Here is a 15,117-nt window from a genome sequence, read left to right on the forward strand (position 1 = left end):
AGTTTGAAGCTTATAGGATTATGATCTCTTCATTCAGTTTCGTTTGTCATATCCAAGCTTATCTGGAGCTTTGAATGGTTAGTCTTTGTTGAGTCAACTTACAGGCTAGTATGCTTCCGTCGGCCTTCAGGAATTCTCTGTTACAAATTCCTATTTCAGAAACTTTTTTGGGGTCAATTATGCCAGAAAACTGCTAAAATAATCACTGCTAATTGTTGATATATATTTTCAAATAATTACTACCAATTGCTGATATATTTCTTCTTTGTACAAATGAACTAGATGTTGCACCCAGTGTATTTTAATTTTTCAAATTCATGAAATCTGATCAATTTATTGTTGAACTTTGCAGGATAGAGAGTGTTGTCAATCATAAAGATTCAAAAGACGACCACTCAGAGCATGATCATGATCATGACCTCAGTCATCACCATGATCATCATAATCACAGTGAACATGATCATACTCATGGTAAGACGATTTTCATCTTGTAAGGTACAAAGGAAGTTCATTATTATTTTTACTATCATCTATCTCTAGTATTATTTAAAAGAAGCCCCCTTTTGGTTTGGATGCACTTCATTTTTAGAATTCTGAAAATGCCCTCATATTTGTAAAGAAAGGAAATGCATGGACGCTTGAAAAATCAGTTGAAATGTGGTTAAACCAGGAAAAATCAATGAAAATGCCTTCAAACCTGGAAAAAAAAATCAAGTTATCTTGATAGTTCTACTACACTGCCCTAGGTTCCATGTCATGCACGCAATGCGTGCATCAAAATACTAATTATTAGGTTAAGACAACTAGATGTCTCAACTTTCTTATGTGCTTAAAAGAATCTCATGTATATGGCAATTCAGTACGAGTTAACAACTTCAGATTTACTTGACTTAATATCATTCTTTAAGCATTTCTTATTCTCCTTTATTATTTCTAGCAAAAAAAAAAAAAAAGGTTTTGACGTTCTTGTTGTTTTTTTCAATAAAAAAAATAAACATCTGTTTGTAATGAACTTGGTTTTTGATACCATCTTCTGCAAGTGGGATTCCTAACATGACCAAAAATATTCAAAAGAGAAAAAAACGTAGAGTAAACACATTCATCATTGTTATTTTATTCTTTTGTAGGCTTGCTAATTTAAGTTTGTTTGAAGAGTTTCTGCTAAGCGCACACATTATGTCGTACACATTTTTTTGTGCTCTTTTAGCACACTTTTGTAATGATGGTCACATTGTGTTGACCATAACAACTTGAGGAATAACCAATAGAATGTTGTTAAGAGGAAGAGCAACACATTCCACATTTGAAATACCGATACATTGTGATTTAAGGTCATCATGTGCAATCAACAAGCAATCAGATTCAGCAAAGTCAATATGTCGTGCAACCCTCGTCGTGTGGGATGAGACTATCATAGCATGGTAACATGCTTGTGAAGCTTTGGATAGAATTTTAAAGGATATCATGGATCTCGATTTTCCTTGTAGAGGTTGGGTAACTATTCTTGCAGAGGAATTCCGCAAAGTCCTCCAAGTTGTACCGCCAAGTCCTCCAAGTTGTACCACATGGAATCAAAGTTGAGACTTGTACTCTATAACAAAATTGATTTTATGTTAATGCGCAAATTTTACACTTGAGACGACATGAGAGCGCAAAATAATAAGACATTTACTGAGTACCTACCTATTACGAGTTGGAAAGGGATAGGAATCTATAAGTGATTATATGATTAAAATCCCATCAACAAATAGGACTAATCTATTAACGCTTCATTGATGCTCTTTTCCTAGATATGAGTATAAATGTTGGCAACTCATCCTACATGCCTACGAGAGCTTTGTTAACATGTATTAACGAAGATGTTGATTGTTTAAACGATATGGTGATAAGCAATTTTACTGAAGAAGAGCATGTTTACAATTCCTTTGATGAAGTACAAGATGACACACAATTTAGAGCAAGTTCGGGAACTATCAATTATAATTTGGATTATAGTCCAAAGTGTTTGGTAACTTTAGTGGATTATAAATTGTTTTCAAACTTTACATGTTTGGCAAATGGGTGAATTATAATCTATCGTTGTCAAAATGACAAGGACCAATGATTAAAGGAGTTGGTTGTGAGTGAATATATGAGCTAGGAAATTTGTGAAATCATGAGGGGATATAAATGTCTTTTACTTGGTCAAACTTCATGGATTATAATTCACCAAAAATAAGCTGGGGTGCCATAACTTATTTATTAGTGGATTATAATCCAAGATAATCTACTTACCAAACATTCAAAAGTGAATTATAATCCAGAAAAGTGGATTGTAATCTATGTTGCCCAGACCAAACATGCTCTTATATTAATATGTTATTCTATTATATCTTCGGGTAGTTTGCCTCCTCATACGTTAATGAGTGGTGCCCCAATGATGTTGGTGCATAAGTTTGATCTAAGAATAAAGTTATGTAATGATGTTGGTGTATAATATTTGATGAGTAGCTTTACTTATGCACATTATTACTCTGCCTGAATATTTTTTATTTTGCACAAAGGTGTATTGTATCACAAACACATTGCATGCATCAGGGAGGGTAATATTAATATCACCAACCATAATAATGCACTAACTCTCAAGTAGCTCCACTAAACACTTAACCTATGTTGCATAGGTGCGAATGCAGGTACGCGTACTGGTACGCGTATGGGTACGAGACGCAACAAATTTGTAAAAGGTAAGGTATGGGGACATGGCTATGTGAATATTTATATACATATATATTATATGTTGAAATTAATAATTTATACGAGAACAAGGATGAGAGTTAAAATTCCTATAACCTTATTATGTTTTTTTATTTTGTGGATTATAAATGGGAAAATCACTAGTTTTGAACTAGACATCCAAACGACCCTTCAAAATTATAATTCGAAACCTAGCCTATGTCTAATGAGTTTCAAGAAGTGGATGTGAAGTGTAGGATATATGTCTAAACAATGTAAGACAAATGTTTCAAATTAAAACATGTATTATGTAATTGAGTACATGCCCGAATAAATGTATGCATATATGCAAGGAGCATCCAAGGAGTTTGGGTGCAAGTATGGTATGTGTTAGGTACGGGTACGACTTTCGATTAGAAGTACGCAGGTAACATAGGATAAGTGAGAGTGTATATTTGGGTAGTGTATTTTACTAATAAGATTTTGGTCATCTTTGATTATTATAAAAATAGATAATTTTAAAAAGATAAAGACTTTTAAAAAATGTGTTGCTTCACCTTAGTCATTAGGTTTTGTTACATGTTGTTTGCTCAGTCCTTAAACAAGCTATTCTAGCTCGCAAGATGCGAGCATGACACGGAACTTGTAGTGTGTAGTCCAAAGGAAATCTGTACTAATATACTAAAGCAGTTTTGCCTAAAACTGACACTTGGCAATCTTTCCCACCTAAAAGCAAAGCAGCAAAATAACTAGATTTATAGGTCAAGAGTGAAGAGAGAATATTTGATTAAACAACCAACATTGGAGATGGATCACAAGAAGGTTAGGGACGCAAACAATTGAAATGCATAAGGAGATAATTTGTAAGAAAGAATTACATATTTGGCTCACTGTGAGTTTGGGTGAGGAAAGAGATGGTGGTGGAGGTGGCAATGACGGTGGAGGGTGAGGAGGATGAGGAATGCTGTAGAGGAGTGTTAGATGATGAAGATGTTGACAGCATCGGAGACGGAGCGGAGGCAGAGGACATGGCTGTGTGGGCCTTGGCTAGGATTTAGCAGCATTTGATGATAGACTTTAGGAGGTGTTTTCGCTTGCGACAAAGCGCCACTATGTCCTTGTCGAAGTCGCTATTGTCGCTTATCAGCTTAGAGCCTGTATAGTTTCCCATTTATTTTTGGAGGTATAGTGAGGGTTTAGAAAAAGCTTGGAGGAAAAGATTCGAAGTTTTTTGTCTTGTAATTATGTGGAGATAATTTAGGATGTGAGAGAATGAAAGTAAATGTTTATAGGAAATTGGTAGAAGAATTTGAAAGGTTGTTTAGGAGAGAATAGACTTCTTTGTTTTCAAGATGGAAATAACTATTCGTTGACAAAGAAAGAGTAAAGATGGAAGTCTGAGAGGAAAAGATAGAAGATGAAAGGTTTTCTATATAAGGGAGAGTATAAAACGTCTCATTTTTTCTAAACCATAATAATTAATGACGAATCTAGGTGCAACCAATGAAAATTTGAAATTTATGAAAGTGGTGAACTAAAGCTACTTTGAAATTACTTAGGCTGTGGAGAAATTAATTTGAAAAAGTTGTGTAACTAATGTTAGTAGTTCCAAAGAATTTGGATTAAAGATTAAAGTGACGGGCATTGATAATAGAAATTATTTAAGAATCTGCCACATGGTGTAAAATCTGCACATTTTGTTGCTTTGATTTTGGGCGGGAAAAAATCTTTCTTTGATTGCCAAGTGTTTGTTCCAGATGGAATTACTTTAGTATATTAGTATAGATTACATTTCAATAATACTCCCTAAAATTATATGTCATGCATGTATCCGGTGCACTAGAATAACTTGTTTTGAAGGGTCAAAGAAAGCCAAATCCTTAAGAACCGAGGAGCTACCAAACGCTAATGATTAAGGAATTGCAAGACATATTTTGTTTTTGTCATTTTGGAATATTATCTATCCTTGTAAAAGTCAAAGATGATGTAAATCTTATCAATAAAATTGCATTTTTTAGTGAATCTTATCAATAAAATTGCAATCTTTTAGTGTAATATTGAGACTTCTGTAGTGGGTGTTATTAGTATTAGTCTTATCAAATATAATGCAGTACGCAAAACATCCATGTAAGTAATATTTTTTTATGTTTCCTCCTTTTCTGTTGCATCTTTCTTAAAACTTCAATGTTTTAAAGTTGTATATAGCTGAAGACATGACGTCGTAGACAAGTATCAACATGAGGTATTGTCTGGCATTGTGACTTGTTAATTGTGAGTGCAAAGATTAGATATATTAAAAATTATCTTATTCATTATTCTAAACAGTAGCTTGGCATCTTTAGAAGGCTTAAATGAGATTCTACGCAGCAAAATCTTAAAATCAGTAAGGTTTCTCTGAGAAGCACAATCTTATACCATTACATAACCCTATTTTTAAATCAAGGTTATGCAATGACATCTTTAGGGCCCCGACTTTAAATAGTAACTTTTGAAGAGGCAAACCACTTGGAGAATAGAATTTAGAAACTCCTGTTGATATAAATTGCATGTCATCTTAGACTTCATTAAAGAGATAGTAAACATATGTGCTTAATAAAATTGCTTATCACCAGGTCATTGAAACAATGAGCATCTTAATATCTAGGTGCTAACATGGCTCTCTTAGTAATATAGGATGAATTGTCAACATTTGCGCTCATATTTGGAGATATGACATCAATGAGAGCATCAATAGATTGGTCTTCTGCCCATGGTATCACAATTGGTAATGGGATTTGATTATTTTGATCATATCATCAGTTATAGATGCTTTTCTATTTTCAGCACGTAGCAGGTACTCAGTAAATGCCTAACCATTTGATGCTTTCATGTATTGCCTCAAGTGTGAAACACGTGCATGCTGCTATAATGTTGATTTACTATAGAGGAGTTTATGGTCTTAGTGTTAGTTCAGTATGGTATGACTCGAACTTGGGCAGAAGTCTACTCCAAAAATAGTGACCTTTCATCTAAAAAGTAAATCTAGATTCATTATATTTTTAGTCTCTGTCCAAAGCTTCAAAAGCATGTTGATGTGCTATAGTAGCCTCATCCTATATCATAGCCGTTGTACGATGTGATGATTCTACTTAATCTGACTGCTTGCTTATTGCACATGATGGTTTTGAATCAAAATATATATGTATCTTCAATGTGGAACATGTCGTTCTTTCTTATAACAACGTTATTGTAGCTATTCCTGAAGTTGTTTTAGCCAACACAATATGATCGTCATTACGTAGGTGTGCTAAAAGAGCACGATACAGGTTTGACAATTCCTCCAGGTCCATCTACGAAAACAATTGAATGATTTTTTGCATTTATTATCTACAAAATTGCTTCGAATTATATTCATTCGTGTCATTGAACTTATTCTTTCAATTAATTTCTTCAACTAAAATCACAATAAATAACTCATCTTTGAATAATGTTGGAGACCAATACCATTGATGTATTATTGAACCGATCACTGATGATTGAAAGATCATACCAATTAACGTTTTATTCTATTCTACTGACACAATAAATAATTTATTTTATGAAGGAGATGATTAATGGCAACAATATTGCTACTGTTTGATGAGTAGGAATAGTATTCTATCACAATATGGGACCCATTCCCTAATATGCTCACACACTTACATTCTCATAGTAACCTAAGATTGTAAATATGAGCTTTTAAGAGCTGATGACATATGCTTAGGTGTTTCTCTTAACCATCTTCTAAAGCTTTGATCATCTTAAAAATAACCCAGCTCTTTAGTTGTATACTTTGAATGTTGGATAAGTAATCCCTTTGATTGACAGGTCACCAAATTGATTGATTGAGAAAAATACAATAGTAAAATCATTCACCATCATTTGGATAGGTATTAATATTCTACCAATGACCTTCTTTGATAGAATCTCTCATTCTTGAACCATTTATAATGCTCAGAAAACTTTCGATATAAGTATTGGGCGACCGATGAGTCTAATCTTAAAGTACTCACATAGTATTATTTTTTGAATTTCAACCATCAGTCAAGATTTCTTCCACTGTTTAATGGCATTAGTATCGAACTTGATGCCTCTTAGGTAAGTGTATTTGAAGCCTCTCAACTGATGGAGGGTAATGTCCAGTAACAGAGGTGGTGAGTACTTATGTCAATGGTGCAATGGGCCAGCAATGATGATGGCCATAGAAGCTATGACTCTAAAAATTAATTGTAGATACCTTATGAAACATGAATGAAGATTTGAGTGTGCTCAGAGGTAAGTCTTGAGATAATATGTTAGTTGAGTGGAAAGAGTTTTCTGGTGAAAGAATTGGTTAGTGTGGCTCTTGGTTTGTGGGGATTGGAGTAGCTTGTAGCTGATAAGAGGAGATAGATAAGGGATTTGGCAAGAGGATTTGTTGTTTACTTTTTCTTAGTTTCTCCTATTGGTAGAGATAGTTATATGAAGAGGGAAGAGACATTAGATTGTAAAGATGGGGTTTTGAGGAGATGGTGATAGGATTAGTCTCAAGTTTTTGAAGAATTTGGTTATATTAGATTTGAGGAGGGTTGGATAGGATTATTAGGTGGTTAAGGAGTAGAGAGAGAAATCCAGAACACGGGTGGATCGTTTGTGAGGATTCTTATCAGAATTTTCCATGATCGTCCTTCATAATATTTTGAAGTATTAAAAGTTACTTTGGGCGTTTTGTGGGAATGTTTGGATTTTATAAAATGAGATTCACAGGACCAAAAGCCTGCCTTCTTTTAATTGTATTAACAGATCAATGTTTCCGGAGTTTTGTTTCTCATCCTAGAAGATAATATTTTCTGAGTGTTTTTTGGTGCTTCAAGCCTGTTTTTCTTCTTCTTTTTACCTTGGTAAGTCTGAACTGAATAATTGTTACCCTTACTTGGGGAGTGAGGGGATCAGGAAGCAGGAAAAGTAAAAGAACCCAGACTTGGAGAAAATAGGAGTGTGTTCAAGTTAATGAAAGCTTCCTGACTTTCAAATGCCGTGACATTTTGGAGTCCTTATTTTGCAATTTAGTAAGGACTGCTAGGAGATTCTGTTCAAATTTAATAAAAATTCTACTTGTGCAACTGTGGCGTGCTGTAACTCCTAGCTTTGCAATTTAGCTAGGGTTTCTAGACATCTTAATAAAGTTCTAACTTGTGCAATTAGAAATGCCAGTTCTATTTCATATTGGTATTGTTTTTTCTCTAGTATCCTCTGACATGTCTTATGTGAATTTTGACCATTTTCTGAACATAGACAATGGGATATGTTGGTGAATGAAGAGTCTGACCTAAACCAATATCTGCAGATCATCATGCTCATGATCATACCCATGATCCTGGTGTCTCTTCTGTAAGCATTGTATGCGAAGGAAGCTTGGACCTGGAAAAGGTTTGATTCTAAATCCTTCTTGTCATATATTGAACCTTCTATGCAGCATCCTCCTGATCTCTTGTGGAATTACCTGATATTTAGGGTATTAGCTACTTAATTCTTCTACAAAGCAACATATTCTGTTATGTTTGTGCTGCAGGCTAACATGTGGTTAGGTACGTTATTGATGGAGCGTAGTGATGATATTTATCGAATGAAGGGCCTCCTCTCTGTTGACGGTATGGATGAGAGATTCGTATTTCAGGTTTGTCAGCCAAATATCTTAACGTTACATCACCTTCTCACCCACTATGTCTTGTGTTTGCTGCCTTAGCATATGTAGAAATACTCCATGATTCTCCGTAATTGCTTATCCTATTATCTGCAGATTCTATTATAAACATATATATTAGTTGTTTGGTGGCATATGTACTGTCTTTTAAAGGTACGTACCACCATATTTGCTTCATTATGATCCATAAAACCCCAAAGCCAAAAGGCAAGACATGCATAGACAAGAATTTACCACAGCCGTTAGATAGTCTAATGGGAAATAATGACTGCAACTCTTCATCTAGCTTCTAGGGTAAGTTACCTCAGGCTATAGCAGATTGATGTTGGATTGATAGTTATTTGTAGAAAAAGGTGAGTTCTTTCCACTGTTTTCCTTGCTTAGTTCCAGTTTCCACTATTTTCATGGCTTTAGAGGAGGGTAATGACAAGGTCAGGTGACAAGGATCCAATTAGTTTCATCTATGATTCCATTTATTGTCTGAAATTTCTTTCCATCATCATCTTTACTGCACTTGTTTCATGAAACCGCAAGTGAGTGATCAAAATTCAAGATTTTGGATGTTCGCTATTGTCATGAATAATGTGGGGACAGGCAGTCTATAATAATGCAACGAGCTAATAATAATATTTAACTACAAGAACAAATGTCTCGTAACCAACCTGACCCATCTTTGCCTACCATTCCCATATTTGGTTGAAGTAAAACTTGAATCTAGACTTGAATTGAAAAATATTTGTAGCAAAATTATTTGGTGACCTTGTTTGCCCTTTTTTCTAAAATAAAATAGTTCGGGGAGTAAGTACAATTAAGCAGGTGACATGTAGACCCATTGTAAGCTGTACGCTGTCCATTATTTCATCTTTGGTTAATTCCTCACTTTCAGTTTCTTTTTTACTTGGGGCAGGGAGTTCATGACATCTTCCAAGGTTCACCTGATAGATTATGGGGCCCAGAAGAACCTAGGATCAACAAAGTTGTTTTTATTGGTAAGAACCTTGATGCTCAAGAATTGGAGAAGGGATTTAAAACTTGCTTGTTGCCGCAGTGACTCTAAAAAAAAAGGCCTTCAATTCTTGTTGAGGTAATGGATTGCTCCTTGATATAGATAAGAGTTTTCTGGTGATAGGAGCCTTAATTTTATTTTATCACTATTTAAAGGGATTACAACAAAGTCTACATGGACTTGGCCCCTGAATCTTTTGAACTAGAGATTCTCGCTTTATAGGATAGGGAAGAGTATTTTTGATCCGTGTAGAGTTTTTAAGATTATTTTTGAAAACTGTATTCCAAATTTACTATGTACTGAAATAAGTAAATGTCTTTAAGCGCATGCATGTTTGTGAATGCATTTTTTCTTTTCTTTTTCTCTCTGATGGATTATATTTGTTGAAATGAGATTCATGAATATTAAGTATCTACCCATAAGTCTCCTTTGGCAACCAACTGCTCAATTAGACATGTGCAATTTAGGCTTTTTGTCTCTCTTTCCTTTTCTATACCATAGCTCGATTCAACTGAATCACTTTAAGTCCTTTCTTATTAGTTTAGTCTGAGCCAACTATATTGTAGAGGACTCCTCTTATTCTATTAGGAGAAATTCACCATGAGGAGAAATATTATCCAATGATTTTTGCATAACGGGTGGAAAAAATAATTTCATCACCCCTCACTGTGACTTCAGAATTTTAGTACATCAGCAGAGATGTTAAGATATTACTGGAGCAACCCATGTTTCAAATCTTTCTTGTGGGAACAAATATGGAAGAATTTGTTGTTTCCTAAACTTTATTCTATAAAGCATTTGCTTTCGTCCTTACTACCCATTTTATGTTTGTTGTTCTTGGCTTTATTCGTCTCCGTGACCCTTTATGTTTAACAATGAAGGCCTACTCTATGCCATTATCAGATCAAAGGTTAGGTAATTTCCATATTTGTATGGTGGTGATGATGATGTGTGTATATATACATCTTAGGGCAAGCAAGGAGAATAACAAATACTTTTCTGCGATTAGGCTATTTTACATGTTAAGCAACCATATCTCAATCACTTGTACCTTATCCATGCCCATATTCCGTATATTCATTTTTGTAGAATAGTAACAAAATTTTGAGGATTAAATACATCCAACATGCATTAAGTTACAAGAATCAAATATATGATTGTAGTTCCTGATCTATGTTTTTGCCAAATCAAGTGAACATGAAAGATGGTTGAAGTGGGCTACATATGTAAAACAGAATGAACCATCACTATTCTATTCCCGATCTATATTTGTGTAAGAGTACAAGAATAGTATAACTCTTGTGTACGGTTACCACTACTCAATGAAATGAAGGTGTTCCAAGTTCCATTATAATAGAGCCATACTGAAGGAATGCTTATTTCTTATTTGTTCTCACATTGAGAAGAATCTCTATTGGCAGCATAATGTGGGAGAGTGCGAGGGGTTTCTGTTTGCTATACTTTCTATATGTTTGGTTAAAGAGGTATCGTTAGGCTACATAGAGACCCCCTGCTACTTTGCAAAACTGTTCATGAATCTCTTGCAGTCTTCAGTCAATCAAATAGCGTCAATGGCAATCATTTGGATGCAATGCCAGGAGGGATCATATGCTTTCATATTCAAACATATGTCTCTCACTGGTAATATTAGGTTCGGTTTGATTGGCAGATATGCTAGATGCAGAGTCGGTTTTTTCTATCAACAGTACGGGGTGTTTGGTACACTGCAGCTGTACTCGCGGCGAATGTTGCGTGTATGAAATGTTGCATTCAACATTTGGTACAGGAAGTCAACCTCAAATTCGTTGTTTGGATATCTGCACTTTTATTATGGTAGATGCATTTCCAAATACAAATCTAATGTTTGGTTATTCACAAATTTTTTTAGATTTATATATTTTGTTGTGGAAAATACATTTTCATTGTAGATCACGTGTTTGTTTCTCTTCAAATGTAAAAAGATCTACATTGTTTAGTTAACCACAAGAAAACACCTTTAAAATAGGGTCATTATACAAAAACCACATTTTATTTACAATTTATATCTAAACCATTTTTAAAATGAGTTTTTATTCTAATTAGTCACCTTCCAGCCAAAATTTTCACTAAATCTCAAAAATACATTAAAAAAAACTTACATTCAAGACATGACTCACTTTGTTATGTCTAGGTCTAGTTAGGATGAGTCATGTTCCTTAAACATACATTTTTAAGTTTTATTCATGTCAACTTAAGTGCACCATCCACCAAAGTTTCTATCCATTGATGAAAAGTCTCTTCATATGATGAACGGATCTTTAAGTATCATCAATGGATAGAAACTTTGGTGGATGGTCCACTTAAGTTGATAATAAGTAATTATTATAATTTTTTATCTAAAAAAGATCAAACATACAATATAATTAATTTCTTTAAAATAATCTAATCTAATCTAATAAGAAGAAAATAGATGAAAATGATGTAAAAATTATTGTAATTTTATAATTATATATATATATATATATATATATAATACTATTATAAAAGTGTGTTGGTATGTTAAAACGTTTCTTCCGAAAATACCCTTTAAAACACATGCATCCATACATAAACCATACCTCATACATACATAACCCCTAATTAAATACATTATTATTCATAACCCATAAAATAATTTCACCATTACTAAGTCGTTTATATTTTTATAACCTCCCATTAACATATTAGTCTCTTATAACTCACTAATTATCACTATCATAATTGAAAAAATGTTACAACCATTCATCTTCTTACTAAACCACTATAAATCATAACAAATCTCTTACAAAAATGAATACATCATATGCAACCCTCATCATCTCCATTGCACCTCCTCAAATCCTTGAACGTCTCTTTGTCCCGATTTTGCCTATTTGGATTTTATTCTCTGCACAACCAATCACTACTTACTATCTCTTATTATAACATGATGAGATTAGCATGATTTATAGTGAAAGATTCTTTCTCTATCTTTTATAACCTCCCAATAACAAATTAATCTCCTACTCTCTCTTTCTTAATTCTCACTAATGATCACTACCATAATCATAGAGAATGTTTTAACTGATTTTTTACCATTACAATTTCTCTTTGCTTGATTTGGCTTATTATAATTTATGTCTTTATTGGTCAATCAAGATTTTTGAAGTTTGTATTTAATTTTTGTTTTGAGAACCATAAAACCTAATCAAGTATGAAATTCATGATTTAACAAAATATGTTTTACTTAAAATATTTTATTTAAAGTAATAAAATACATAATTTATTTTAAAGTTATAGTTGTAATGTGTTATCAAAACATAAGATGATGCAAATGGGTAAAAAGAGTTGGACAAAATAAAAATAATAATAATGTCTCACTTATAACCTCTTCATATTCATAACCTCTCCATTAATTACCTATAACTTTTTATTTAATTTCTCACTCATAACCTCTCCTAATCTTTAATTTCATCCATTAATCTTCATCACTAACAATAATGAACCCCCCAACAGACACTATCCTTTAATTTCAGCAGAAACTAAATATACTTAATTTTTATAACCTCCCAATAACAAATTAATCTCCTACTCTCTCTTTCTTATTTCTCACTAATGATCACTACCAATCATAGAGAATGTTTCAACTGTTTGTCTTTATACTAGCCACTATAAATCACAACTACTTTGTTTAAAATTTTCTATGAATTCTCTTTTAAGTATAATTTCCTACTTCATTATTAACACTAATAAAGTAAGATTTCGAAATAAGCTAAATATAGAGTGAAGCTTTGTGACATGTGCGTATTATTTAGAGCTCAAGGTTTTAAGACTAAATTCTGGAAATGACACATCAAGTTACTTCACTTCCAACTGATCAAGTAAGATGAATAATTGACTAAATTCTGGAAATGACACATCAAGTTACTTCACTTCCAACTGATCAAGTAAGATGAATAATTGAAGAAGAAACAAAGAGTAGTTTCCCGTCCAACTGATCAAGTAAGATGAATAATTGAAGAAGAAACAAAGAGTAGTTTCCCGTATTTATATAAATGGGTTTGAGATTTTTAGGTTCTGCTCTTACTATGTATATGCAAAGATCTTTAGCACTAGCATAATATGCACATAACAGTCCATATTTTCCAACGTAAGGATATACTTTGGTCATACCCATCATAATGGTTCCTTGAAAAATCATGTACTGAGTTGCAAAATCCATCCTTCACAAAAAGTTTTGTCTAATTGAAATTTGTAGGTTCAACTAAAAAATATTGTTAGAGCAAAATAATGACACACATTAGTGTAAGACCCCATAACTTTTTTTTGATGATGTTTATTCTTAACAATTGAAGAAGCTCTGATTAAGTCTTTTCAGAGGACTATATAGATTTTGGTTAATTTTTTAGCTCTGATAGAGTATGTTCTTAGTTGTCATAGAACATAAAAATTTTCATATTTCCAGCGTAACGAAAAAAAAAGATTAAAAATTTTAACGTTAAATAATATCCAGTCTGCTATTGTGGACTTTGAACTAAGAATATACTTTGGTCATACCCATCATAATGGTTCCTTAAAAAAGCATGTACTGAGTTGCAAAATCCATTCTTCCCAAAAGTTTTGTCTAATTGAAATTTGTAGGTTCAACTTAAAAAAATTGTTAGAGCAAAATAATAACACACATTACTGTAAGACCCCATAACTTTTTTTGATGATGTTTGTTCTTAACAATTGAAGAAGCTCTGATTAAGTCTTTTCAGAGGACTATATAGATGTTGGTTAATTTTTTAGCTCTAATAGAGGATGTTCTTAGTTGTCATAGAACATAAAATTTTTCATATTAATACAAAATATTTAAATTATTATTTTACAGTCAATATGTTATTTATCCTTCCTAATAGTATAACTATATTACAAATTTGTGAATAAAAAACCCCAAATGTGCTAAATTATAAACGTCAGACATTATGTTAAATTATAAAACAAGTAGAATTATGCTTTTTAGGTTCACAAATTGAATAATGTCTTTCAGGTATTCCGTAAGTTTTATTAGAAAGCTCTGGTTTCATAAAACTAAAATTTTAGAAAAATTATAGAGTAAACCTTTAAATTTGCAAAATAACCCTGAAACTTCATAATTTTATAGATATGCTATAAAATTTACAAAAAGGACCTTGAAATGTCACAAATAAACCTCATAAAAGATTATATTTACTCTAGGATTTTAATGATAAAAAGATAGCAAAAATCCACAAATTACATCTAACACCAAACTTATTATAAAAAAAAGATAAACATTAAATTAATCTAACAAAGTGCAACGTACGTGCACTATACTAGTATATATATATATATATATATAAACTTGTGTCCACTTAAGTGGACATCCACCAAACTTTTTAACCCTTGGATGTTTCCTAGGGATCCTTGCATGATATGAAGTGACTTTTTATATGTTAAATGAGTGGATATAAAGTTTGGTGGACACACTATTCACTATCCACTTAAGTTGACACAAGTTCTCCTCTATATATATATATAAATATAAATAATAAAAGATAATAAAATACAGTATAATATAATATAATATAATATGATATTAAAAAAATAATAATAATTTGATTTCGATAAACTCCCAACCTAACTCCAAGCCTAACTACAGCTGGTGACAGCCTGTCTGCAGCCCAACCCCCTTTTCTCC

General features: G+C 32.7%; 1 protein-coding gene across 1 annotated transcript in view; it reads left to right on the forward strand.

The window, feature by feature from the left end:
* The window catches only part of LOC109819635 (uncharacterized GTP-binding protein YjiA-like), a 44,084-nt gene extending 34,299 nt beyond the window's left edge, over positions 1-9,785 (forward strand). Inside the window, 5 exon segments of the mRNA XM_020385421.1 lie at positions 353-471; positions 2,661-2,723; positions 8,057-8,139; positions 8,282-8,386; positions 9,321-9,785. Of these exon segments, the coding sequence (XP_020241010.1) occupies positions 353-471; positions 2,661-2,723; positions 8,057-8,139; positions 8,282-8,386; positions 9,321-9,464 (514 nt within the window). The 3' untranslated portion in view covers positions 9,465-9,785.

Source organism: Asparagus officinalis, chromosome 8 (assembly GCF_001876935.1).
Source record: "Asparagus officinalis chromosome 8, Aspof.V1, whole genome shotgun sequence".
In the NCBI taxonomy this organism is placed as follows: Eukaryota; Viridiplantae; Streptophyta; class Magnoliopsida; order Asparagales; family Asparagaceae; genus Asparagus; species Asparagus officinalis.